We start from the raw sequence: 27,805 nt of genomic DNA on the forward strand, positions 1-27,805 counted from the left end.
AAGAGCGAAACTCCGTCTCAAAAAAAAAAAAAAAAAAGAAAAAAGAAAAGACTGAGTTCATGTCCTTTGCAGGGACGTGGATGAAGCTGGAAGGCATCATTTTCAGCAAACCAACGCAGGTACAGAGAACCAAACACCACATGTTCTCAGTCATAGGTGGCAGCTGAACAATGAGAACACATGGACAGAGGGAGGGGACTATCACACACCAGGGCCTGTTGGGGGTGGGAGCAAGGGGAGGGAGAGCATTAGGAGAAATACCTAATGCATGTAGGGTTAAAACCTAGATGACATGTTGATAGGTGCAGCAAACCACCCTGGCACAGGTAAACCTATGTAACAAACCTGCATGTTCTGCACATGTATCCCAGAACTTAAAGTAAAAAAAAAGAAATAAAAAAGAAAGAAGTGCTGTCCTTTCAACATTTCTTTCTTTGCCCTTCTCCAAGGCTCTTCTGTAGGCAGCTTAAAACTAATTTACATTCTTAAAATTTCTGTAGTAGGGGAGAGGACCATTTTCTTCTTCATCCTTGGGAGCTGTGACCCCACAAATGCGGCGTCTATGAAACCCTGGACATACGGCATCTCTTTGAAGTCCTGCTCACCGCCCCTGGGTGGACGGCTCCCTGAGGCCAACAGGGACCTACTGGGAACCTGCGCCCACTGGCAGCAAGGCTGTTTTCCCAACACTGCTTCCGTTGCCAGCAGGGGTTTTTAAAGCATTAAAAATAAAGGGGAATATGTGTTTGAGTTATTTAGAGGCAAAATTTAAATTTTCTGCTCAAAGCAGCGACAAGGGAAGGCTGTGGGTCGGATGGAGATGGGAAAATATGTAAGTAGGTCAGTGAAGCAGTCACTTACTAAGTAATATCCTGGCAGCCTGCGAGAGTCCATGAGGCGTTCAAAGGGGCCTGACTGAGAGCTTGAAAGGAGTCTCAGCCCTGGGAGGGCAGAGCCAGTGGGGCCTGGAAGCGAGCTGAACTCTGGGAATTGTGCTGTTAGCAGCAGGGGATGGCCTGGGCTTGATCCTCAAAATGAGGAACACCTGAGTGACTGCTGATCTGACTTGGCCATCAGGGGCCACCCTGTACCCCTCCAAGGTGAAACAAGGACGGAGTCGCGCCCCTCCCATGCACGGTACCTGACCACTGAGTGTGTGCACACGATGAACTCGGGCTTGGAGTTCCACTGATGGTAGGTGATGTAGTAGTGAGTCTGCAGCCAAATCCACTGCTGACCTTTGGTCAGAAACCGGTAGCAACACGACTTCCCTTTGCCAAACTGCATCACTGTGAGTAGAAAATAGACACTGCATATAACAAATGTTAATATGAAACTGATCTTTTCCCCAATAGTTACTGTTCAGCTTTCAATACCAAACATGGCTTATTTCCCCGGTTGCCCCATATTTTAAGTGACTATCAGGATAACGGCACGCTGTCATGAATTCTTAAACAGTAGAAGAATGATCCATATACTTTCCCAAATGCTCAGAAGCTTAAAGCGATCCTCAAATAAGGGCAGATGCAGACGGATTTTCAAACTGCAGGTTGAATCAAAAAGAGACCCAGGTTTGCCTGGTACCCATCTTCCTGCTGCAGATGGAGCTGTCTTTGGAGCTGCAGGAGCTCAGGAGAGAGCATCCAGAATTGGCCCGAAAACAGACCTGCCAGCCAGCAACCTCTGGATGGATTCTGTGACTGTCAGTCAGCAGTTCATGCTCAGCTTACACAGTTCTCAAATAAAGAGTCAGGGACAGATGCCTCCACCCCAGGCTTCCTCCTTCCCCACAGCCGCTTGGAGTCCCCCCGACAGTGATGTCTGCTGGTGGCTTCTCTAGGGATGTCCAGAGCAGGATGGATGCTGATGGTGTATCAGCCTGAGCAGGGCAGAAAGAAGGACTACGGATCCAAGGAAGAACAATTGGGGTTTTATTGCCGTAGTGCCTGGAATTTACCACCTCCTCAGGTAAACGGCTAAGAGAAATCTCAACCAGGAAACTGATGCTACAAAAGGACACTGACCTAGAGAATGTGATTATCTGAAGAGGGAAAAAACCCAGCAGATTGAGGGGTGGGCTCTGTAGAGCAAGGACGTCTTGCCCAAGCCACGGAGAAGCCTTTCAAATGCTGAATACTTCTTCACTTGGGGATCTTGTAAATATAGATACCCTGATTGAGTAGGCCTGATTCTACAAGTGTAGCAAACTTCTGTGATGCCTACCCATCTGGTCCTAGACCATGCTTTGAGGGGCAATTAAAGTTTTAATGATTAGCTTTAAATTCTAACAGGCGATCCAGATGGAACTCAAGCCTATTCTTCATTCCCTCTCCATAGAAGAGAAAGTTCTGGCCGGGCACGGTGGCCATGCCTGTAATGCAAGCATTTTGGGAGGCCGAGGAGGGCAGATCACTTGAGGTCAGGAGTTTGAGAACAGCCTGGCCAACATGGTGAAACCCTATCTCTACCAAAAATACACAAATCAGCTGGGCATGGTGGCATACGCCTGTAATCCCAGCTACTCGGGAGGCTGAGGCGGGATAATCGCTTGAACCTGGGCGGCGAAGGTTGCAGTGTGCCAAAATTGTGCCACTGCACTCCAGCCTGGGTGATGGAGAGAGAATCTGTCTCAAAAAAAAAAAAAAATTTCTAATGGGTACTAAAGGTGAGGCATCTTTTAAAGCACAATGTTAGTGGTCAATTCATACATCAGATCAATAGGTCGATGTTCCTGTTCAAAGTTAAGAGTTGGCACTGAAAATACAGCTTCCAGTGGTTAGTTCCTAAAGCCACTTGCTAAGTGAGAACTTGGACAAACTTGTAATTCTTACTCCCCACATCATAAGTCCTATCCCCCATATATCTGCTAATGTGCTTCCCTCTTCTGTGGCAAAGAGCCTTCCTTGACCCCCACCAGTGGTGAGGGTCCTCTGGAGCCCCCCCAATATGCTGTGTACATCCCCTTCGATGCATCGACAACATTCTACAAAGTCACCCATTTCTGGCTTTCCCAGCAGACCTGCCCTGCAGGACAGCAAGCAGGTACTGATCATCCCCATATGCCAGCCTACTCAGTATCTGGCCTATGGCTAGTGACCAATACACATCTGCTGATGAAAAAACAGTCATGAGAATTCGGTATTTTATGTCTGAAATGTATGGCATAACTTAAACAAAAATCCCTGCATCACCTTAGTTTCTTAATTAGGTTTAAACAGGGCGCTTGTCTGGATGGTAGTGGGAAGGTGCTGGGGTTTGGGGCCAAGTTAATTCCAGGTGAAAACCTGACATGGGGATAAATGCCGATGAGGGCCTCCACCATGCCCCCAGATCATCTCAGAGAACACCAAGTTCCCCACCTTAAAAAGAAACCAGGTAACGAGCAGAGACTTCTGGAGTCCCAGAGCACTGCTGTCCGGGCCCCTATGGAGTGCAAGGCCCCCACGCCTGGGCTGGGCAGTGGTACTCACGGTGCTGGTGGCACCTGGCCAGGAGCTCCAGGTCATCGATGTGGTAGTAGTCATAGCCCGAGGTTCCCAGCACTTCAAAAGGCAGGTATCCTATGATTGGAGGCGCTCTGCACAAGGACAGGGGGGACTTGTCATCAGGGAGGTGACACACTGCAGGGCTCACCCTGGTGGCCATACCTTGCCATGAACAGGACTGCACGTTTCATGATCAACATGGAGGCCTCATTTCTCAAGAACAAGGCGAGAAAAATAACTTTGCAATGGTCTAAAACACAGAGGCTGTGTTTTCTAAAGGACTCAACTTTTTTTTTTGGCAGTAGGTACTCCTTTCCCTTGGCATAGCTTGGCCAGAATAACAATAAGCTTTATCGCTACTGGGTAATTAAAACCAGCTACAGATCGGGTCAGCCTAACCCCAAAGCATAATACAAAATGAAAGGGTGGGGTGGGGGGATTTGGAGTTCTTCACCTGAAAATAATGTTACAAAGGAAAAAATAAAGATTAGGCTAAAGGATCAAAGGATGTTGAAAACAATGAGATGAGAGATTTCTCTCATATTTGCTGCTGCCTTACTGGGAGCTGGGAAGGGCCCCAAGTAAGGATCATCCCAAAGATGCCCCGGGGCTGAGGCATCTGACCCAAACACAGAACATATTCACGATGCAGCAGATGTAGTCGGAGAGAAACCACCCACCCTTGGCAGGGAGACAGTCCTTCTCCTTCAATGGGCCAGGGCCGACTCACCTCTCCCAAGGAGAGCCTGGCTCACGCAAACAAGACTTGAGAAGGGCCCAACCCAAATATGTTTTTCTTTTCACAAACCTGTGATCCAGAAATAAAAATTTCCATTCCAAGCTATGCCTTGAAGTGAATTCCTCTAAAGGTTCGTCAACTATGCACATTTCCTGTATTGGAAGCAGAAAAAAAAAAAGTTGCTTGGGTGCCAGATGCTCACCCTAGGTTTGTTCAAGAGGAACGCATGGTGGGTAACAGAAGTTAAAATCATTTCGAGCAAGTCTCCAAGTTGTGTTGGACTGAAACTCATCATCTGTAGCTAATTTCGGTATTAGCTGATACTAAATGTATTTCACAAGCTGGGGAAAAATACCTAGGAGCCAAAATGTCACACCATCCCTTCCCATTATCGAGAAGTGTGGTAAACATGTGGAAAATGGCTTTTCATCTGAATCTGAATTACTCATTTAACTCAACATTCATGCCGTAGACATTGAAGCAATCACAGATGAGAGAAGGCAGACAAACCCCCAACACTCCGACACTTGGTTCTCACCCAGGCCTGCCCTGAATGGTATTAACGCCGGTGTGAAAGGTAGGAAGATTTACATTTATCGAACAGCACCTCTGCAGGCTGAACAGCAAGGGATGTTGTCTTCAAACAAAACAGCTTGCAGAAACGGGGTAGGGGAAAGGGCGTGTTTGCAGGCATGGAAGCCAGACACTTCGATTTTCAAAGCCAGTGACAACTTCACTGAAATTTATTCTCTCCCAAAAGACCATTAACTACATGTAACAAAATGTGACTCAATCACAACAGCTCCGCAGAGGTGCCTCTCAGGTACTTGCCTTTAAGAATTGCGGTGTTGCCAGACGAACAGTGGCAATGAAGCAAACCTCCTTTCCTAGTGGCACCCGGCAAGGTCTTGAAAGGGTGTTGTCAAAACCGTTACAGGAGGGGCTAGGCACTGGGGGGTTGGAAAGAGGAGGACACATAGGTTAGCCCCATCTGGTGACAGCAGCCAGCCCCTAGCTGGCTTAGCTCTAAGCCAAGCACTGCCCCCAGGGCTTATGTACAGTATATTAACTGATTTCATTCTTACAACTGGATGAGTTAGGCCATACTATTATTCCCATTGCACAATAAGGAAACTGAGGCACAGGGGGACGTAACTTGTGCAAGACCAAAAAGCTTGCTAGAGCTGGGATTTGAGTCCATGCTGGTCAGCAGTATTCAGCACTGCCTCTCACTTCCACTAGCCCTATGGCTTATTATGATGGGAAAAACAGTCGACAAAATGGGAAGACAGGCCGGGCACGGTGGCTCACGCCTGTAATCTCAGCACTTTGGGAGACCAAGGCAGGCAGATCACTTGATGCCAGAAGTTCCAGAGCAGCCTGGCCAACATGGCAAAACCCCGTCTCTACTGAAAAAGAAAAAAAAAAAAGAAAAGAAAAAAATTACAAAAATTAGCTGGGCATGGTGGTGCGTGCCTGTAATCCCAACAACTTGGGAGGCTGAGGCATAAGAATTGCTTGAACCTGGGATGTGGAGGTTGCAGTGAGCCAAGATCATGCCACCACACTCCATACTCTGTTCCCCCCACCAAAAAAAAAAAAAAAAAGAGAAGACAGCCGCATTCTGCAGTAACAGTTCAAATACTCACTTCAGCCAGTGTTTTAAGGTGAATTCCATAGTCAGACAGTGTTCCTCACACTGATAGTTCCAGAGAAAGTAAGGATGTCTCAGCATCATTGACACCCCTTCCCCACCCCCGTCTTGGCTGGCACACCTGGGGTTCAGGGGCCTCTGTCCTCAAACTCCCCCTTGGGAGCCGAGGCTGATGCAAGGGCTGGGCCTGGGTCACTAAGGAGACGGGCTCAGGATTTAGGGTCATCCCTAGAGGAACACAACGCCTACAACAAAGCTCGCCACTTCCCTAGTGAGGCCCAGGTGACAAAATCCACTCTCACGCACCTTCTTATGCCTTCTCACATAAGTCTGGGAAGGCATTACTCTCCTAAGCGCAGAAAGCTTCTATAATTAACCATGATCACTCAGAAACTACAGAGCAGGGATGCCATCAAGTTTCTGGGCTCCAGGCCCAGGGTTCTAACAAGGCAGACGTGGGGATTATTCTAGGCCCACACCCATTGGACCACATCATGGCGCCAGCCCACACCTCTGGCAGCCTCGGCAAAGTCTCTGTGAGACTCAATCCCTGCCTTCAGGGCAGCTGTGGAGAACCTACTGACCTTCTGAGCTAGAGAAAAAGTCAGCTACTTTTAGATGGAATTTTCTAGGTGGGATAAAGGATCCTGTTAAACAGGAGAAAAAGCAATTTACTGTGTATGTGGAATTCTCAAAGTCGGTGCCCTGGGGACCCTGGGCACTGCTGCCTGGGCCCTAAACAGATTAGTGAATTCAGAACTCTGGGGTGAGGCCCAGGCACTGGCCTTTTTGAAGGCTCTGCAGGTTCACCAGCATGCAGCCAGGCTGAGGATCCCCATGGCTGATAAACTATGCTGCATTTTCTTTTTACAATGGAGTTGATTATATGCTGCATATTCTGAACTATCACGATGTTCTCCAAGATAATGAGGAACATACCAAGCATCAGAAAGCTAAATCATTATAGAATGAAATCTGCAAGGTTTTCTTTGGATTTTAGCTTTCCAATCACTTTTAAAAATCTATACATATATTTATAGGTTTCTAAAAGATTCTATAACGTGGTCTTCTCTCCACTAACATGAATAAATTCATTTTACCAAACAGATTCTCTGAATTCATTCACGTAAATACTAATGTTTTCAAACATGAATATAAAGTGGGCAAAATAAAAAATAGTGGTCTCTGGAGAGCTTACATCTGTCACAAGTTGGCTTAGGCTATTGCAAATGAATTTGTAGGATGAGCCAAGAAACTTATCAAAGGGAAGGAAAACAATTCCACATAAGGGAAGGGTCTGCAGATGTGAACATCTGTGTAATAGAAGACACTAAAAATCTTCCCAGATGTGAAATACTCTCTCTGCTTGCATCTAAGATATATTACCCAGCCAGACAATGACTAATAAAATTCTGACTCTTTCAGAATACCAAGATCTTCCAAACAAACTTCTGAGGACCTCCCAGGAATTTAAGAGAAAGCCTCCTTAATCTATCCCTAAATGATGCAACTTCTTTGAACGATTCTTTCAGCTGTTAAATTCCTGTGCTCTGTCAGAAATGTCTTCCCTGATTCACTGTGAGAAGGGGACAGAAAAGGACTCTGAAGTGGAAAGTAGCTGCCTCAAAACATCCTGGCTCTGGTTGCTTCTTGAAGGGCAGCAGAGACCTAGATCATGGACATTAGGTGGGTGTTTTGCGGAGCTTCCTGTTGGCCTGGCTGCTCCCCAGGGTGGTTTTATCTGCTCTTTTATAGCAACTAAGTCTTTAAAGATGAAAATTCGTTCCTGAAAGGGAAGTTTCATTATTGCTTGTAGCCTGGGCTTGATGAGCTAGATATTTTGCAGATGTCCAGAACGGAGCAACGTCTCGCCTCAAGACACTTTTCCCACCAGAAAACTTAAAAAACTGAGGGCATGGTCAAGGGTGATAATAAATCAAGGATGAATGTTTTAATAGAGACCAAGAAGGAAACATGGGGGAAAACTAAGGCAAAGAAGATGCTCTGAACATTTTTCCAGTTGCATTTGAAATAACTTTTCCCTGCAGCATGAGTCTTCCTGCGTATTCTAGAGGCAACACAGGCACACACTGTTCCCTGGGACTTCAGAGTCATATTTAGCACTTAGAATAACTTCTCTGGCACTTTGTATCCCAAGGTATTTTAAAGACATTAATTAAGGATTCAATTAGTTGTTTCAATTTAAGTAATAGAAAGAATATATCTAATTACTACTGGCTTCCTGAGACTCTCAGAAGGATTAACCACCAAATGCAGGAGCAGCCCTGTTTTCTGAGATCTCTGACCACTCACGATATAGAGAAAAGCAATTCACTCTTGCTACATTTCCCTCCCTAGGGTCATCTTACTCAAAATTGACCTTACTCTTGCCCGAAGCTAAAATATAGCTTTCCCCACAGCAGGAATTGGGGCTCATCCTCTGTCTCCAGCTCTGAGCAGGTGTCCTGTGCACAAGTGCTCAACACGTGTTTGTTAGATGGACCGCCCATGAGATGACCCGGCTTAGCTCTAAACCCTAGCTTAAGGTTCAGTTTGGGAAGCCACCATCTCATCCTTGCCAGTAACTACCACACAGGCTTTGGGACCCCAAGGTGGCTTCCCCTCTGCAGTGTGACCCAGCTGGGTGCAGCTGATGGCCCGTCCACTCTGCCAGCTGTGGAAGGTGCCTCTAGCACATGGCCTGGGTTCCACTGGCAGGCAGGTGAACTCACTGCCCGACTGATACATTAACACAGGTCAGCAGGAGGCCTAGTCAGGGAAACTGCTGCAAATCAGCACGTGGCAATCACCACTCTGTGATGGAAAACAGAGCAGGTATGTGCCGTGGGCTTCTGCTTGCAGAGATGCAGTGCCTGCTTGCTTTTTTGAGACAGAGTCTTGCTGTGTCCCTCAGGCATGAGCCACCATGCCAGGCTAATTTTTATACTTTTAGTAAAGACGGGGTTCCACCATGTTGGCCAGGCTGGTCTTGAACTTCTAACCTCATCCACCTGCCTCAGCCTTCCAAACTGCTGGGATTACAGGTCTTGATCCACTGCACCTGGCCTCGTGCCTTCTTGATGATCTTCCTATTAAAACGGTCCACAGGTTACCATGTCCTGAAACTTTCATTACACTCTCTAACTTCAGAGACTCTGAAAAAGTTTTGTCCTGGGCTGGCATTCTTGGTATTCCCAAACCAGGAGAGTCCCAGAGACTCAGAATGACTTATGTCTGCCTCATTTGGAAGCAGCCAAGGTTGGCTTCCTAGTCTGTCTGATGACACAGGTGAGCTCCCAAATCAGCCATCATGAGGAGAAAAAAATGACAATGAAGGCAGGAAGATCTCAGGTGATGGAGAACTTTTTTCAAAAGGGCTCAGGAAGGAGCAAGGGAGATGCAGAAATGGTAATAGCATTAGTTAACAGCAAAAGAATGCGAAGAGCTGGAGAAAGATGCCCAGCTCTGTTCCACTGAGTTATCGGCTCAGTCATCAGAGCAATTAAGTTTATTCTCATCAGAGATGACCTGCTTATGATAAATTAGTTGCAACGGCTGGAAGAAAACATACCAATAGTCCACAAGGAAGTGACAAAGAGCTTTCTCAGCACTTCTTGAAACAAATGAAAAACAAGGCTGACGGGTATCTGGGAAGATGTGAAACTTTCAGTGATGAGGTTTTGTTCCAGAAAGAAGAAAGTTCTTAAGCCCCAGTTGTGATAAACATCCAAAACGTTCAGGCTATGGCTTTGGAATGTTGAGGTGAAAATAACTTTCTGCACATTCATGAGAAGTCATCTCCCACTGATTAAGCCCTATTTTCAGGCTCATTTTTTTCTCTTCATAGTGTTCTGAGTAGCCAGGTGACTGGGTTCTCAGGAGAGCAGTGTGATCATCCTGCCCACTTCTTGGCAGGGCACTGCCTACCTTACCCAGGGCATGTTTGGCCCTTTCCTGTTTCCTTTCTTTCAGTTGTTTTGCATTGAGAAGAGCAACGTTGGAGAAAAGGCAGGAGCCACAAGACAGAGCTGGGGCTTTGCAATTTTTTTTTCTTTTTTGAGACAGGGTCTCACTCTTTTGCCCAGGCTGGAGTGCAGCGGTGTGATCTTGGCTCACTGCAGCCTGGATCTCCTGGCTCAAGTGATCCTTCCACCTCAGCATCCCACAGGTGTGAGCCACCACACCTGACTAATTTTTTCTTTTTCTTTAAGAGACAGAGTTTTGCCATGTTGCCGAGGCTGATCTCGAACTCCTGAGCTCAAATGATCTGCCCACCTGGCCTCCCAAAGTGCTGGGATTACAGGTGTGAGCCACTGTGCCCAGCCCAGATTTTCAATTTGCTGGATTAAAAAATGACTCTAAAAGGAAACTACATGTCTTACTCAAATCACCTGGCAATCATTAACTAAAATGAGTATTTTTCAGGGCCGGAAGAGTGTAACAGCGATGAGAAGCTATCCACTAGATGGTTGGTGTGGATGGCTCAAATTATTTGTATGTTCAGGAAAGTGAACTCCCCTAGTCCCTGTCTTCCAAGTGGATCTCTCATGCACATTTTTATCACAATTATGGGACAACTTGTATGAAAGTTTCTCCTACTCCCAGGCTGAAATGAGCAGAAAGATGAAGTTGCTGAAAAGTCTGACCATTCCTCATTGTTCCATTTTAATGAACTCTAGATGTCTGTGCAGGATGATGCCCTTGGGTCACAGTTTTTTGTATCATGATTTTACCTCCTCTGGGATCTCTCCAGCAGCACTGACAGCTGCAGGGGAAGGAGGGCCTGATTCTTTGCTGGGTGGCGGGGACACTCTGCTTCCCACTCAGCATCTTGAGTAGATGAGACACTTCTTCCACGAAGCCGTCCACACTCGTGTCTTTGTTCCCAGTGAGGTCTGGCATGTATGTTCTTTGTTCCCTTCACTGAGGCATCTCAATTAAGCTCAGCGAGGAAAAATTCCAGCCATCCCAAAGCCATAAAATGAGGCAACCTCCAGAAATCCCACGGAACATACAGAATCGAGTGTTGTAAGCTGAAAAGCCTCCACTTCTGCCAGTATTTCAAATCTGGTTGCACGGTTAGAGGCGAGTAGGTAAAACGAGGGCAGGGAAACTTTTATACTCTGGTGTGTGGTTTCTGGAAAGCCCAGAGTGGAATGTTTGCCGAGGGTGACCTATTTGGAACCACACCAGCGACTTTTGAAATACTGCTTTCTGGATTTGTCAGACGCACATCTAAATCAAGTCTGGAGGAGGAGCAAAGGCTCGGAGAAAGGATTGCCTTCTTCTTGCATGAAGCTATCTCTCAGGAACTGGAAGCCTGCGTATTAGGACCCCTTAGCAAAGACCTTTCACCATGCCTTTGAAAATCACCTGGCTGGTTTCTTTCCACTAACAGTGGTCAGATGGAGCTGCAGGACATGGGTGCCTGGGGTCTGAGAAAGGAGGCACTATATCGCCGGAGAGGCAAAAGAGATGGGATGGTTTTGTCTGAAAGCATCTCTCTTTTGTTTTTTAAAATATTTGTTACAAGCAAACATAGCCCTAAATAAAGTCATCTCGTTTCAGCTCTACTCTGGAAACAGCCGACTAGAGGAAGACAAGGGCTGCTCCTACCAGTGGTCCATGCCACTGCTGCTGCCTGGCCAGGTCCAGCATGGGCTTTTCAGGGGAAGAGAATGGGACATGGGGTTACATATCCCAGCTCAGAGTCCTCCAAAAAGCTTTGCACAGACTGGGATAGAAACTGTCCTCAAGTGAAACTCTTCTAAAAAAGACTACTTTCTTGTCCCATTTCCTGACACATATTTCTTCACATTTATTAAAAATCTAGGTTAAAGATGTGAAGTCCTGTCTTCCCTCCCCTGCCCCCAGAACATCTGTGGCAAATGATGAAGTCCTAAGGAGTGACCAAAATGTGCGAACACTCAAGTAGGGGAAAATTCCACTTGGCTCAAGGACCTGGGCAATGGCTGCTGTGTTTATGCTGCCAAAGTGAATGGGGGCAGAGGAGAGGGGGGCATCGTGCACTGGGGAATCTGGACATGTTCAATTGGAGAGTGTCATGTCACCTCGTTCACCAGAGCAAAGGGGCTTTGTTCCTCCCTTCCCCTCAAATTTTTATGAACTCAGCCCCATCATGTACAGAGCCCGACAAATCCCAGGCAGCCATGTGGGCAAGCAGACAACCAGATGGGATCCCCGTCCGTGTGCGTCGAGCCTCACCCAGAGCACTCTCCAGCTCAGCCTCACCCTCTCTCCTCTGCCACGAACCTACACATCTCTCTGTGATTTGGGGCCTACAGCTTCCTTGTTGATGTGATTTTTGAGTGGTGGCCCAAGGACTCTCTCAGCCTTGGGCCAGCCCAGCTGATCAGATGAGCAAGAAGAGAGTGTGTTAGCCATGGAATACTATACAGCCATGAAAAGAATGAAAACATGTCCTTTACGGCAATATGGATACAGCTAGAGGCCATTATCCCAAGCAAATTAACACAGAAACAGAAAACAAAATACCACATGCTCTCACTGATAAGTGGGAGCTAAATGTTGAGTACAAATGGACATAAAGATGGGAGCAGTGGATACTGGGGGCTGCTGGGGAGGGGGAAGGAGAGAAGGGGTGAAGGCTGAGGGGCTGCCTATGGGGTGCTGTGCTCACTGCTCAGGTGACAGGATCAGTGGTATTGCAAACCTCAGCATCAGGCAGAGTTCCCATGTGACAGACCTGCACATGTACCCCCCGAATCTAAAATACAAGTTAAGATGGGTGCATGGCTCATGCTTGTAATCCCAGCACTTTGGGAGGCCAAGGTGGGAGGATTGCTTGGGCTCAGAAATTTGAGACCAGCCTGAGTAACACGGTAAGACCTAATCTCTACAAAAAAATAGAAGAATCAGCCAGGTGTTACAGCATGCACCTGTAGTCCCAGCTACTTAGGAGGCTGAGGTGGGAGCATCTCTTGAGCCCAGGAGGTGGCAGCTGCAGTGAACCATGACGGCGCCACTGCATTCCAGTCTGTGCGACAGTGAGACCTTGTCTCAGAAAAAACCAAAATGCTGAAATATTTTCAAAAGAGCGAGAGAGGGTATCAGAAGCATGTGGCAGGGGTCCTGGGTAGGCACGTCAGGTAAGGGGGCCTCCAAACACCCAGGAAGCTGAGGTGAGGTGGGAGGCACAGAGCCCACAGATGAACTTCTCCAGCCACGCACTGCTGCTTCAGAGGCCCTCAGTGTGGACAAGTCACAAGGCACCAGAATTGACACATTCCAGTATCCACCTAAGTTCAATCTCCACTTTGGATTTATGGCCAAAGACGTAGCTGCAGCCCTTCTGTGTGAGTATGCTCTATCCCCAGAGCACTGTGGAACTGGTCGAGGACAGCTCTGTTAGCTCCCACGGAAGAGTGTTATCTCTCTGAGTCTCAAGTCTTTGATCAGAACAGGGTTCAGACCAAAGACTTGAGACTCAGAGAGATAACACTCTTGAAATCCACCAGCTGTGTCCTGGGGCCAAGTTCAAGGAGCCTCAGTTTAGGTCAACCTACTTTTATACGCTGTTTATTTATGTTCTAGGTAAGGACTGTGCTAGGCCCAGGAAGCAGGTGCAGTGAGTAAGGGTTGCTGTCCTTTCCATTCCATTATTTATTAAAAAAAAAAAAAAGCAGGCATCAAATAAGAATGTACCATGTAACACTGTACCGACTAAATAGCCTTGCAGAAATGCTACTTTTCACGATAATGGACCAAGGTGGGTTTCCTAAATAGTTATTTAAGGTGTGAGCTGATGTCCTATAAAAATAACAACAAGGCCAAGGCGGGTAGATCACCTGAGGTCAGGAGTCTGAGACCAGCCTGGCCCACATGGTGAAACCCCATCTCTACTAAAAATACAAAAATTAGCTGGGCATTGCGGCACATGCCTGTAATCCCAGCTACTCAGGAGGCTGAGGCAGGAGGATTGCTTCAACCTGGGGGTGGAGGTTGCAGCGAGCGCAGATTGCGTCACTGCACTCCAGCCTGGGCAACAGAGTGAGACTCCGACTAAAAAAAAAAAATAACCAATGATAGTGGTCATTTTTCTTCTATACATATTACATATTATTTTTTCAACTTTTGCCACACCTGGGAACTTGGGGAAGTTGTACGGGAAGGCTGTGTAATGGCCATGTTTTCTAGTTTCTTTTTCTTTTTTTTGAGACACAGTTTTACTGTGTCCCCCAGGCTGGAGTGCAGTGGCATAATTTCAGCTCACTGCAAACTCTTCCTCCCAGGTTCAAATGATTCTCCTACCTCAGCCTCCCAAGTAGCTGGGATTACAGGTGCCAGCCACCACACCCAGCTAATTCTGTGTTTTTAGTAGAGACAGGGGTTTCCCAGTGTTGGCCAGGCTGGTCTCAAACTCCTGACCTCAGGCAATCGGCCTGCCTCTGCCTCCCAAAGTGCTGAGATTACAGGCGTAAGCCACCACGCCCGGCCCACATTTTCTAGTTTCTGTATTTGATGCTTTGACATCTGGAGCCTTGCTGGTGCTGGACGAACTGCCTCTCCTAGGGTTAGCCAATTCCTAGGGAGGACAAAAAACTCACCTTCCAGGTACCTTTCATATGCAAACCAACCCACCTAGAGCCCACACCCGACCCAGGTCCTTCAGCCTCCCACCTTCTGGGCCCTGTCCCCTGCCCTAACCAACCCCGGGCAGGCACCAGATAATTAGGGACAGCTCCTCCTTCCCGGAGTCCACTTATTCAAACTCAACAGTGCCAAGCCTGCCTAACCTCTCTCACCCATTGTTTTTCTTGGAAGGTACAGTAAAGGTTCCCTCAGCCTCCTGACCAATCCCGGTGCTTCTCTGTGTGGTCCTGCGTGGTGGGCCATGTGTGCCTCCTGTTCCCAGGGACCCGTGAGCATGACCCTGTGCTAGTTCTACGTCTAATCTTTTAAGGAACCAGCACACACATTTAAAGCGAATTCCAAATCACTGTTTACATTAACTCAATGATAAAGTTGTCTGGGAGGAATTCCATTACATTCTCTACATAATGGCACTGGAATCACACTAGGGCAGTGCTTTTCAAAGCCCATGACCCCTGGAATTGGAACACACAGCGCTCCCCAGCTGCACATTCCTGGGCCCTACCCTCCCATTTCCTGAGCTAGACTCTTCAGGGCAAAGCCCGAGAATCTGCATTTTAACAAGTTGTCTCACCTTAACAAGAACCACTGCACCAGGGCTAGTACGTCGTGTTCTCTACAAGGTGCCTCTTAGGTCAGTTTCTTTAACTGAGTAGCCCAGCGAGCCTCCATTTACTTCTTTGTGTGGTTCATTAAACTTTTCATTTCATGAAGTCTGGGCAAGCCTTTCAGATCAGTAGGATGAGGCATGCTTAGGTCTTGGTTTCATCTGGCTTTGCCCAGATCTAGGGGCCCACTTGGGAAGATGGACCTCTCACCACTTCCAACCATCTTAAGCCCTGGACGGGTCTGTTCCCAGAAGGGCCTCCCAGTGAGCCAAGGAGCCTACCATCCAGGCATAAGCCCTGAACACTGGACCTGGAAATCGTGCTGGCAGGATCACACTAAAGGTTTGGCATCTAGTTGGAGCCTTTTAAACAAAGCATGTATATTTATGCAAATAACATACAACGAAGGACCATCTGAGGTTGAGGGAAAAATCCTGGTTAGCCTCGGTGTGAGGACGTGGTGCCATTACTTTGGCTGTTTCTAATAGAAACTCTGGTGTGACTAATTTGACTGGGGGAACAGACCCACCACATCCAGAGAGAAACCGTGGTAATGAACACAGCAGAAGTCCATGCTGTCATCGTCTGCTCTCTGTGTCTCCCCCTCATTTCTGCAGCCCATCTTTCTGTTTTTGTTTCCTTTGGTATTTTTCTCATTTCCTCTTCCTTTCCCCATTCCCTGTCAATTTTTATGATTATTATTTTTCCATCTTTGCTGTTTTATGAAATGTTCGCTGTTTCAAAGTTATTTGTTTTGTGATGAGTTTGGGGGAGCAGAGAAAACAAAATGCTGGCCTTCCTGGGCTCGGCCTGTCACCAAGTTGGCTGTGGGCTTGGTTTCTGAATTCCTGGCCTCATGCCTGCATTCCCATTTTGCATGGGTCAAAAGTAAAAACAAGTGTTTTAGTCTAGTTCAGAGCTATTGTCTCTGCAGCCAGAATTTGGACAATTAGGTATCCAGGTAATTTCAGAAAATAAGATTTTGCTGCTTTGCTTATCCTGCTTGATAATTCATCCAATGCAGATTGCTGGCTGATTGTAACATGGCCCCTTTGCTGTGCATTAGGGCCACAGTGAGCAGAAGAGCTACGGACCAGGTCTACTAAAACACGCTCACAGCGGTACTGCAAGGGGAGGGAGAAAATGCAGAAGGCAAGGTGATGGATCTTCAAGTCACAATGAAGCCCTGTTTGGCGGAGTAGCCCGGTTGAGCCTATTCTTTATTAACTGTAAGCTGTTTTGCACAGTACAGAATTATTTCATCAGCTGAAGATAAATAAACGAATAACATGTGTTTCAGTGGCACTGTGTGCACTGACACAAACAGGTGTGGGAGTGTGTTCTTCTCGAACGGGAGAGAACATTGATGAGAACGAAAACACATCTTGGGAACTTGAAAATTCAAATGCAAATGTGAAAAGCGCACGTTCTCCCTCCTCCTCCCTGGGTGATTCTTAATGCCCCCATGTGCACGTTTGCATGAGAAAAGACACTGTCAGAATTATATGACAATTAAAGCTTACCATTGTTGTAAGAGCGAAAATTTCCTACAAATTTTATGTATTCATAAGTTGGAAATTCCTTTGGGTTCAAGCTGCCTCTGAGAAGGTGGCAATAAAACTCTAAATCGCTGTCAGCTGGGCCGTTAAAGGAAGAAGAGGAGAGAAAGGGGTCGTGAGCATCGCACAGACTCAGACTAAACAAGAAATGTCTTTGTGAAAACTCTACGGGATTTAGTCTACACATGGCCAGGCTAGTTCTCTCATTACGACTGACTTTTGGACCTGGTCTGTAACTCTTGTTGCACGGGTTTCCTTCCATAGCTCACAGATATTCTACATTCCATTCGTGGACCCAATTAGTCTTAATTTGCCCCCAGATGTCTGTGGTTGGTAATGTCGGCATTGATTAATTCCGGTTGTTTTCATATGGTATATTAAAATAAAGCGGCTCATATAGAGCTGCTCCCTTTAATTTTTTTGCTTTGCTTTAAAGTAAAATCAGATGTACGACAGGACAGATTGTTCATGGAAAATGGACTCAGGCTGGCACTGATGCAAGCAGCTTTGCTACCTCATGCAATTGTGTATGCTTCATTAAGGGACACGTGGTTCACGAGGCATCAAGGTTAGCCTTCCACCCAGGTTGCCAAATATTTTGATAAAAACTTCTAAATTCCACAGAAAACACAAATGTATATAAATAACCAGACGACAGCCTCAGGAGGACAGAATTTGGATTTTTGACCTAATTATTCAGTTTTCAGTTGGTTTCTTCATAGTATACAAATTTAGCATCATAGTGTCCTCCACGATGAGCTGATTGTTCACTGATGTTTGCACTGTTTCTTACTAAAAGACTCTCATGTAAAAAAAAAAGGAATCTTGTCATATACACAAAATAAATTATTATTCTTGAGTTCTCTGCTTTCAAATTTTCCACATAAAAGCCAAATGTCTTACATATTCCAAATTCCAGTTTTAGCTTTAAACCTAAAATATACCTCTAAGGATCTTGGAAATGTTCTGAGTCATGAGGAAAATTATTCTTAAAATTAGTTCTCCCTTCTTAATTCATTCTAACCTCCTTTCAAAAGCAAAATTCATATCTTCCTAGCTTGTAAAACCAGAAAAAAATAAACTTACATTTTAAGTATTCTGGGGAGGGGGAATCCGTCACAAGCATATGGGAAGAAAGGATTTTATAAACTTCTGAATGTTCTTGTTCTGGGAGGAAATTTAACAAATTCTGATCCATGACATCCGACTGAAAAAGAAAACAAAGGACAAAGGTACACCCTCAACGAAGATGAAAAACAAAAGCAAAAACAGAAACTGAATGTCCACAACAACGCAGAACTGGTTCCCGAAATGGAAAGTTCAGTATCTGATTTTCTGGGGAGACTCTCAGTTTATCACTCTATCGTTTTAAATAGTAACCTAAAAGCTTGTATTTGTTCAAATGTGTACATGCTGTTGTCTGTGGGCCCAGGAGGGAACTAAGAGTGAAGTCAGCAGATGTAGGAAGGACTGAGTCCTCCTCTTGCCTGAGAAGTGCCGTTTGCCGACACTCCTGTGTGCTGGTGAGCAGCATGGCTCCTGTGCACACCCAGTGCAAGGCCTATCACTTATTTAAATGGCTCCAAAGAGCCCATGGGGTTCCTTCCCTGACCCTTAGGGCAGCAAAGGGCTGCCTGTCTACTTCTTAAAGGTCTCTAAGTTATGGGATGGCACATTTTTTCTGAGTGCCTGGGCACTGTGATTACAAAATAAATATAACGTAGAGTTGAATGCTGTCCAATAGAACCGTCTGTGATGATGGAAATGGTCTGTAATCTGCACTGTCCGTAACAGGAGCCACTAGCCACATGGTTACTGAGCACTTGAAACGTGGCTAGTGTGAACAAGGAACTGAGTTTTAAATTTCATTTCTTTTTTTTTGGGACAGAGTTTTGTTCCTGTCGCCCAGGCTGGAGTGCAATGGTGTGATCTTGGCTCATTGCAACCTCCACTTCCCAGGTTCAAGTGATTCTCCTGCTTCAGCCTCCTGAGTAGCTGGAATTGCAGGTGCCCACCACCATGTCCGGCTAATTTTTTGTATTTTTAGTAGAGACAGGGTTTCACCGTGTTGGCCAGGCTGGTCTTGAACTCCTGACCTCAAGTGATCTACTGCCTCAGCCTCCCAAAGTGCTGGGATTAAAGGCATGAGCCACTGTGCCCATTTAATTTTAATTGAAATGTAAACAGCCACATGTATCTAGTGGTTACTATATTGGATATGCAGGTAGGAGCTCAAAGTGGACAGAGGAGACAGGCAGGTCTCTTTCTCAGTTTCCCTCAATAAACTAATCCACTCTCACAGCTTCAAACATGATCTGTATACGCTTTCAGGTTTGAATATCCAGCCAACTCTCTCATGTGCCAGCCTCAACCATCCAACTGCCACTCAGCTGCTCCGTGGGGACCAGGGATGCACACATGTCCCCAACATCGACATCCTTTCCTTGTTTGCATCTCCATCAATAGTATCATCAGCTGGCCATCTGCCTGTCCCAGACACCCTGGGGCCATCCTTGTCTCCTCTCCTTCTCCTCCTCATCCTCAAACCAAACAACGTCCAAGTGCTGCCTGTTTTTCTCCCTCTCATTCTCTGCTCCAACCACTTTTATTTCTCCAGCTTCCACCCTAGTCCTGACCCCCATCCTCTCTGTTGGGAATGATTTGGCCAAACTGGTCTTCCTGCATCCACTTTGGTGCCTGTTCAATTTGTTCTCCATCAGCCGTCAGAGGAGCCTCATATAGATCAAGTCACAACTGTCTCTTGCCTTCTGACTGCTCCAGGAACAAAGCCTCAAGTGCTCAACACACGTTCACGGCTCTGCACATCTCAGCCTCTACCTGCCCTCGGCTCCCGGCACTTCTCTACCTGCCCTCGGCTCTGGTACTTCTTTAACCCTTCCGAGCCTTTTTTCCTCCAGTTTTCCAGGCTTGCTTCTCCCTCTGAGCCTCCCCTGGGCTGTTCCCTCCGGCAGAGACATGCAGCACCCCTCCCCTTGTGTTTAACAAATGCCTATGCAGCCTTCAGGTCCCTGCTTTGAAGTCACCTCCTCTGAGAAAGAACCAGGTGACACCCCACACCCCCACTGATGATTTAAGGGCCTCTGAGGGGACTATGACCCCCTTGATGGGACATCAGATGACCAGTATCATGGCAAGGCAGGTGAGAGCTCAGAGCTCAGGCTTGAAAGCAGGTTCTCCCTTCCAAGCTGCATTTTCCTCAGTTGCAAGATGAGGAAACTGTGAGGGGTCCATGAGCTTACTTGCCTCCACTGCTGATAAAACAGCACATGGCAGACATTCAATACATGCCAAGTGTGACTAGGCACTGAATGACCAATTACAGAGTGACTACAAGGGCCGCTGCACCACAGTGATGTTTTCCTGTACATCTACGTGCTGACCTGTGCACTCCACTTCCCTCCCTCCAAGAGGAGCTTCAGGAGAGCAGGGCCCAGTGCCTTGATCACCGCCACATCCCTGGTGTCCAGGATGGTGCCCGGCCTTCGATAAGAACTCACTGACCAGCTGAAAGAATAGCATGGCCAGCACTGTAACAGGCATGAAAACAAGGTGACCAGAGAACACTGCGGATGGCGTGCTGCCTCCAAAATGATGGGGTAGGGGAGATTCCTGGGGAAGAATTCCTGGAGGGAGGAATCCTAGAGTGGGAACTGGGGGAGAAGACAGTGTCTGCCAGACAGTCAGGGTGGGGAGGTGGTCCAGGCAGGGCTCAGCAGGCAGAGGCATGAGATGGGCATCCTGACAGCACTGCAGGAAGGTGGAGAACAACGGGAGGGCGAGAAGCCATGGGAGAAGAGGCTGCACAGGGAAGCAGGGCCCAGGTTCGAGGGGCATCAGAGGAGTCAGGGCTCCATCCTGTGCCACGAAGCACCCGCAAAGGAGGGGGCAGCAGAACTGCGAGTGGATTTTAAAGAGATCCTGCTTGTGGTTTGGGGGGAGAGCGCACTGGAAGTCATGCTGGAGATGGCCAGGGTTTCAGCAGAGAGAGGGGAAGGCGTGGAGAGGGGTGGACAGAGTCCCAAGCAACTCATTGGTATGGTAGTCCAACCAATGCTCGCTGAGGGCCGCCATGCGCCAGCCACCGCTGGGGACTGGGAAGGCATGTTGGGAAGCGGGCAGAGCCCCTCCCAGCCTGCAGTCAGCATTTCAGTGGGTGTGAGGACAGTGGACACAGCTTGGTGGCTGACTGGAGGACAGGGGGAGGGAAAGGAAGGACTCAGCGTGGCTCCCAGGCTCTGGCACAGACACACCGGTCTTTATCTTTACGAACGAAACTCTACCAGCACCCTCTCTCGTACATGCTACCATTTCTCATTCTGGCTTTCTCCAAGTTTCTTCGGATGTTCCTGGTTTTATTTTAAGCCCATTCTCTCTAGTTTTTTTAGAAGATGACTAATGTTCACAGATGACAGTAGTCTTTCTTCTTAAAGATATTTCAGATACTTGACAATGAAAACTAAGTGACTCCACGGCCTCTTCTTGGAGGGCTCCATCTGAAGCCACTTCCCCCGATGGTGGGTGTGGCAGAGAGCAAGGCTGGTAGCTGCCAGGCCCGGCCACTTGCGTGGGAGAGCTTTACCGATACAGGTCCGAGGGCTGTGGGGGCACCTGAGGCCACAGGTTCTGCACAGAATGAAGATGAATGCTGGGTACCAGTAAGGGAAGGTATGATATATAGGAGGTTTCGAGGATGACGAATTAACACACAGAAAGGGCTCCAGACTGTGCGTGGCTCTTGTATGTATTTGCTAGTACATTGCTATTATACCATTTCCACATAATAGCAATGAAAACCAACACACGCAATCATAATTTGAAATTTTTAACCCTCGTGCTTACAGGGGAGAAAATTACATCTGCAGTTGAACGGTCTCTTGAATGAGCTGAGTTCTGTTTATTAAAATAATAGCAATTACAGAGACAAGGGAGGGAATGCTCCATCCACAGCCATCTTCACCGTCGAGCCCCACGATCAGGAAGGTCACCTGCCTGTGGAGGTGGGTGGTCCTCACTCCCAGCTGCCTGTCGGGCCTTGACCAGCAGCACAGTGTACTGCACCCAGCTATGTTAAATGAACCTGTGCTAATAGCGCACGGAGGCTGGACCGGAAGGGGCTGGATGGACACTCAAGTCTCAGAGTGTCCCTGAGGGGCTCTGGCAGTTTTGGCTTGAGATCTGTGTTGGCCACAGCTAGAAGAGGCAATGGGGGGCAGCCCTGGGCAGACTTCACCTTGAGAAAACAATGGGTTCAGGGAAGTCACTGAACCAGGGGCCCTGGTCTCCCTAAAGGACGAGGAATTTGGAGGCATATTTGATCTACTTATATTCAGTTTAGATTCAAAGTCAAACTGATGGCCATATAGCTAAGTTTTCAGAAGGGAGTATAGAGAATGGCTTTGACTCTGGACTAGTAAGAATGAATTGAGATATAAAAGGTACCAATTATTCAGAAAGAATCTCTCTGTTCATCAAAATGCCCTAAAAAAGGGGCAAAGGTAAGCCACAAAGTGAGGGAGGATATTTGCAACACAGACGTCTGTGGCATGGCCCCAAATTAAAGTTCTAAGTTACATGCTGCCTTGGCATCTGGTAAAATCGAGAGGGCCTTGAGTGGCCCTCCCAAGTTCCCTCCCACACAGACCCATGGATGAGGCTCCCCAGCCAAGCCCCCTTCTTATCAAAGGGACCAGGCACAGTTTCTGCTCACCCCTGAGCAGTAGGTTTCTGCTTGTGGAATTATTCAAGCAAGTCAATCACATCCTCCTGTGGGGGCTGGGGTGCAGAGCCTGCTTCCCATAGCCCCTACTGGTTCATTCTTTTCCCGTGTGCAGTTTCCCCTGGCCCTGTCTGGTCCTCCTCTGGGCTGTATCTGTGATTAATTAACTGCTGTTGGCCTCATCCAGTGTCAGCTGTGGAGTGTTCAGACATCCCTATTACCCTAGGGTGGGGCGAGTGAGAGGCAATTAAAACAATACCTGCCCACAACTCATGTCTGGATTGCAGAAAGAAAGCCTACTCATTATTGCCAGAAAATACCCAATCAAAGAGGAGGATGTCAAAATACCTGAGCAGGTAATGCAGGAAAGATAAAATCTAAATCATTGACAAACATATAAAGAGACCCTCAGTCTCATTGGTAACTGAGAGAAAAGCAAAGTAAAACTCCATGAGACACCTTCATGTACTAGACTGACAAAAACAAGAAGTCTGACAAAGCCGAGTTCTGAGGCCACAGCACTGGGTCATCTCCACCTTGCTGGTGCAGGGTAAATTGGTGCCACCACTATGGAGTCATTCCGGTGTTATTTGGTAAAGGTGGAGGCAGAGCTTCCCTCAACCCAGACATTCTACACTTAGCCCGTTCTCCCGGGATGCCTGCAAACGGTCATCAGGAAACACTACACAATGTTCATGGAAGCACTTTCCAGGAATTCCAATGGGATGGATGCAGGAATCGCAGCACATTCCTACGATGGGACATTACCCAGCAATGAGAAGAGCCCACAGCAGCTACACCTGCCAGCATGAGGCAGACGCATCGCACAAACGATGTGAGCAGAAGAAGTCACAAGAGTCCATTTTCAATGATTCCATTTACATAAAGTGAAACAAAAGGCGACACAAAGTTAGAGTTTAGCCGTGAAGTCAAAGTCGGTGAACCCATGAAGGAAAACAAGCAAACATGGATCTTAAAAGTCGGGAAAATGGCTGCCTCCAACTGGAAGGTGGGGGCGTGATGAAAAGGGAGCTTCTGTGGTCCCAGCCGCATTCTATTTCTTCACCTCAGTGATGGCTGCATGTATGGTCACTTGATCAATTTAATACTGAACATATGTTTTATACGCACATCTGTGTTTATGGTGTATGAAAATCAAAAGGCATAAGAAAATCTAACTAGAGGCCTGGACTCTTTCAATCCATGCTCAGCTCTAAGCTGCAGCCACACGTGTCAGGACTCTGCGCTGACCAGGACACACGACTGAGAAAGTGACGTGGATCAGGTGGGAACTTCCAGCAGGTGATGGCAGGTGGGTGGGAAGGGCAGAGCGATGCTTCCTGACAGTGTGTCTTGTGGCCTTGGCGTTGCTGCGCGTTTTGTGGTAACACAGGCCAGGGGCTTTGGCTTTCCCTTCCTGGGACCTCCTCCTTCCTGTGCCCCTGCCACAGGGACTGGGCTCCAGGTTCCATTCAGGTCTTGTACTTTCTTCTCGCAGGGGCTTGTACCTGGAGAGCCAGCATGACACAGAAGTATTTTCTGGCCTGTGGGTTTCTCCAGCTTTATAAACACTTGGCCTTATTTTCTTTGGGGAAGGTATGGTTATCCATGCACATAGTTCTCACATCCAAGGCACTCCCCACCCCTGCCAAGCTGCTTCTCATAACCCCAGTTAGGAATTCAGTCCCTCCTGCAGTGAACACTGAGGCATATGGCAAATCTGCGGGGCTGGGCATAGGATATCTGCCTTAAGAGCCTAGCATGGTCCAGCTCATTAGGCGACACCGCATCTATGAACAAATCAGAAGGTAACCCAGGAAGCTAACTTTCAAAAAGTCAAACAAAAGCCCAGACAGGAAGCACAGATTATGCCTACTTTTGGTCTCTCATTTGGTTCTGCCTCAGCCATACTCTTTCCCGATTCTGTCCAAGGCATGTGACTTATGCCCCTTGGATCTCTCCTGCAAGATTTTCATTCCAGAAGCTCCGGTGAGCCCTTGGCCTCCATTATATGCATGTCTGTCTTGCCCATGTTCCTTCCCTATGTCAGTTCTAGACATCAAAATGTGCTGGTGTTGCCACTAATGAAAATTTCTCATTATTATTATTATGATTATTATTATTACTATTATTTTGAGACAGGGTCTCACTCTGTTACCCTGGCTGAGGTGCAGTGGTGTGATCCCAGCTTACTGCAACCCCCTCCTCCCAGGCTCAAGTGGTTTTCCCACCTTAGCCTCCTGAGTAGCTGGGACTACAGTCACACGCCACCATGCCTGGCCGATCTTTGCATTTTTTGTAGAGAACAGGGTGTTGCTATGTTGCCCATCACCCTGGTCTTGGACTCCTGAACTCAATGAACCCACCTGCCTCAGCCTCCCAAAGTTCTGGGATTACAGGTGTGAGCCACCATGCCTGGACAGTTCTCATTATCTTAAAATCACTTTCACTTTGAGCTACGTTATTCTCTCTTTTCTCTGCCAATTTGGTAAAGAAAGTTCTAGGGCCGGGCGCGGTGGCTCAAGCCTGTAATCCCAGCACTTTGGGAGGCTGAGGAGGGTGGATCACGAGGTCAAGAGATCGAGACCATCCTGGTCAACATGGTGAAACCCCGTCGCTACTAAAAATACAAAAAATTAGCTAGGCATGGTGGCGCGTGCCTGTAATCCCAGCTACTCAGGAGGCTGAGGCAGGAGAATTGCCTGAACCCAGGAGACGGAGGTTGCGGTGAGCCGAGATCGCGCCATTGCACTCCAGCCTGGGCAACAAGAGTGAAACTCCGTCTCAAAAAAAAAAAAAAAAAAAAAAAAAAAGAAAGTTCTAGGCTATTTCATCAGGAAATTGCTGCACAAAAATTGATCACATGGGTTTCTGTTACATCTGAGACACTGGCAGTGTGAAGGCAACAGAGACTTGAAGCTCGACAGTCTGAGAAGTGGGAAGGAATTCTGGCTGCTCTTATCCCCCTCATAATGGATCTCCAATCCCCAGCCACCCAAGGGGCATGGGGCGGGACCCCGGCAGGCCAGCCTGTGCTTGGTGTGATGCCAAGAGGGGCACTATTTCTGGGGCCCACAGCCTCCTGCCACCTGGCTACCCTGTGTCCCAGCCTCCTCAATAGCCGCCTCTTCCTTGAGGGCTGACCACCACCTCTCAGCTCCTCATTCTCCCTTTCTGAGCCCCACACTCTGAGAACATTCAGCTTTACTGTGTCCTGTGTAGGATTCTGAGTACGTAGTAGTTAAGCACCAAGCTCTGGAGCCAAACAGCCTAAGTTCAAATCACAGCTCTTCACTAGGTGGCTCTGGAACCTTGCGTAAATTATTTAATCTCTCTGTGCCTCAGTTTCATCATCTGTGAACTGGGTAACTACGTGTTTCATAGGATCCGTAAGAATAAGGAGAGCAAACGTGATACAGCCTCACTCTGGGCCAGGCACGGGTCTATGTGCCTACGCATATTAATGCCTGTGAGTGACTCTTAATGGTGCCTGTTACATTGTAAGTGCTCAGTAAGTGTTAGTCGCTCTTGATTTAATGGGTGAAATATCTCAACAAAATTGCAAATTCCAAAGGAAAGACAACCTCACAAGTTTTGAAATGTTGCATCATCTGTGGACAGAGCCTGGGCTCACAAGGAGTAATATTTAATAATTAAGTATGCATTTAAATCAACCAACCCAAAATCTGAATTTCTAAATTATGACCCAAATCCTGGGCACCAGGAAAACACCAGAGCACAGTGGTGATCAGCCTGGGTTCTGCAGTCAGCTGCCCAGGGGTAAGGCCCGCTCTGCCTCTCACTGCCTGGGCCATCGCTTTTCTGCCCAACCAGCTGCATGCTGACTGCACCAGGGAAGTTTCCATCCTCAACAGCCTTTGCCTACTCAGCTGCAAAGGACGATCCCGGTGAAAACTGGATACTGAAAGCTAAAAGTAAATTCAAGTTAAATTTAAAGACTGCCTGGCCCAGGTTCACTTGTACCGGGAGCTGAGGGCTGACTCGGTGTATGTGTCTGGGCATGGCTATATACAGACTCTTAGTATGCTTTCAAGTGGGCCCAGCACTGATAAATTAGAGTCAGGTCATTTCTGGCCCTTCCAGAGTTAGAAAATAATTTATGAAAGTGGTCCTAAATTGCTCCATAATTTCAAGTCAGAAGAATTTCCCTCTTACTTTCTAAGTCCTGTCTGCCATATACAGCAACTGGGTCATCAGATAATTACAAGAGCATAAAGCAGCACAGTGTAAATCCTGTTTACCCAAACAGCTCTGGCTCCTGCCTCTCATTCCCAGGTCAATAAGCAGGCCACGTGTGGTGGCTTTCGGTCAGCGCCTACCACTGCTGAGCCCTTGCCATTCAATACAAAACACGAGCACCCTCCAAGGAAGTACCCTAGCTCGTCTTCTGTCCTCAGACACCCTCAGTTCAGCTCAGCTTCTCTGGGGTGATGTATTCACGGTGTCAGAGCCATCACTATCCTCCTGGCCAGAGATGAAAATCAAGGTACAGCTGCACCCTCAGCCTCCTTCAGGCTAAGTGAGGATGAACCTCTTCTGATGGGTGTCAAAGGAGAGAGCCTCCAGCTTCCCCACTAGCAGCCTGACGCCCCTCATTTTAGGAAATGGACTGGAACACAAAAGGGAGACAGATTAGGTTAGACCAGGGCCTAATGGGAAGGAATCTGCTTAGTAATGTGAAAAATGCTTCTGTGGGCCATGCCACAGTGAATGCAAAGGAAAATGTAGGCGGCGGCTTGGACCTGCACACAGCAGCATTTGCAGAAACGATGGGATGAGAGAGTGGCTTCCAGGGAAAGGTATGACCTAGGATGATGTGGAGCCCTAGGCCAACAGCAGAGCTGGGCTCATCGCCCCAAGATGGATGCTGCCTCTGGAACGAGGCCACACTGCTCCTTGGGCAGGCGCAGCTGAGGAGAGGGAACTGCGGTCCTCCAGCATCATCCTAGCCCAGGCTTTCCTATGAGCGAACCCAGGGCAAGCTTCCCCATTTTCGTCACATAAACTGGCCACCCATTCATGGATGAGCAGGGGTGGGGAGTGGTGGTGGGGTAAGGTTTTGACTGGGCTCATTGGGAGGAGAGAGGAGAGAGGACGTTTTGTTTCTGTCCATCACACATGCTGCTCCTGGTGCAGCTGTCATTCACAATCAGGCTTTGTAGGAACAGGCAATGGTGTGGCAGCAGATGGAAGCCTGGCCAGATGCCCATGAGGGAGCCCAAAGGTGGGTCCTCCACCAGCCAGGTACAGACCTGTGAGTCACTTCATCTTGAGTCAGGGGTTACCAGAGAGCCAGCAAGGAAGGCAGGCAGGCAGGGAGAGAGGGAGGGAGGGAGGGAGAGAGGAAAGGAGGGAGGGAGGCAGGGAG

The 27,805-nt window shown here is 47.6% G+C and overlaps 1 protein-coding gene across 6 annotated transcripts in view; it reads right to left on the bottom strand.

Moving 5' to 3' along the window:
* Positions 1-27,805, bottom strand: part of NPAS2 (neuronal PAS domain protein 2) — a 172,248-nt gene that overhangs the window by 27,973 nt on the left and 116,470 nt on the right. For all 6 annotated transcript variants that reach the window (XM_017547924.2, XM_017547922.2, XM_017547923.2 and 3 more), the window contains 6 exons: positions 17,766-17,886; positions 16,644-16,757; positions 5,056-5,174; positions 4,294-4,376; positions 3,471-3,577; positions 1,142-1,289 (listed from right to left, as the gene is read on the bottom strand). In XM_017547924.2, the coding sequence (XP_017403413.1) occupies positions 1,142-1,289; positions 3,471-3,577; positions 4,294-4,376; positions 5,056-5,174; positions 16,644-16,757; positions 17,766-17,886 (692 nt within the window). The remainder of the gene's footprint in view (positions 1-1,141; positions 1,290-3,470; positions 3,578-4,293; positions 4,377-5,055; positions 5,175-16,643; positions 16,758-17,765; positions 17,887-27,805) is intronic.

Source organism: Cebus imitator, unplaced genomic scaffold, assembly GCF_001604975.1.
Source record: "Cebus imitator isolate Cc_AM_T3 unplaced genomic scaffold, Cebus_imitator-1.0 Scaffold202, whole genome shotgun sequence".
Taxonomy (NCBI): Eukaryota; Metazoa; Chordata; class Mammalia; order Primates; family Cebidae; genus Cebus; species Cebus imitator.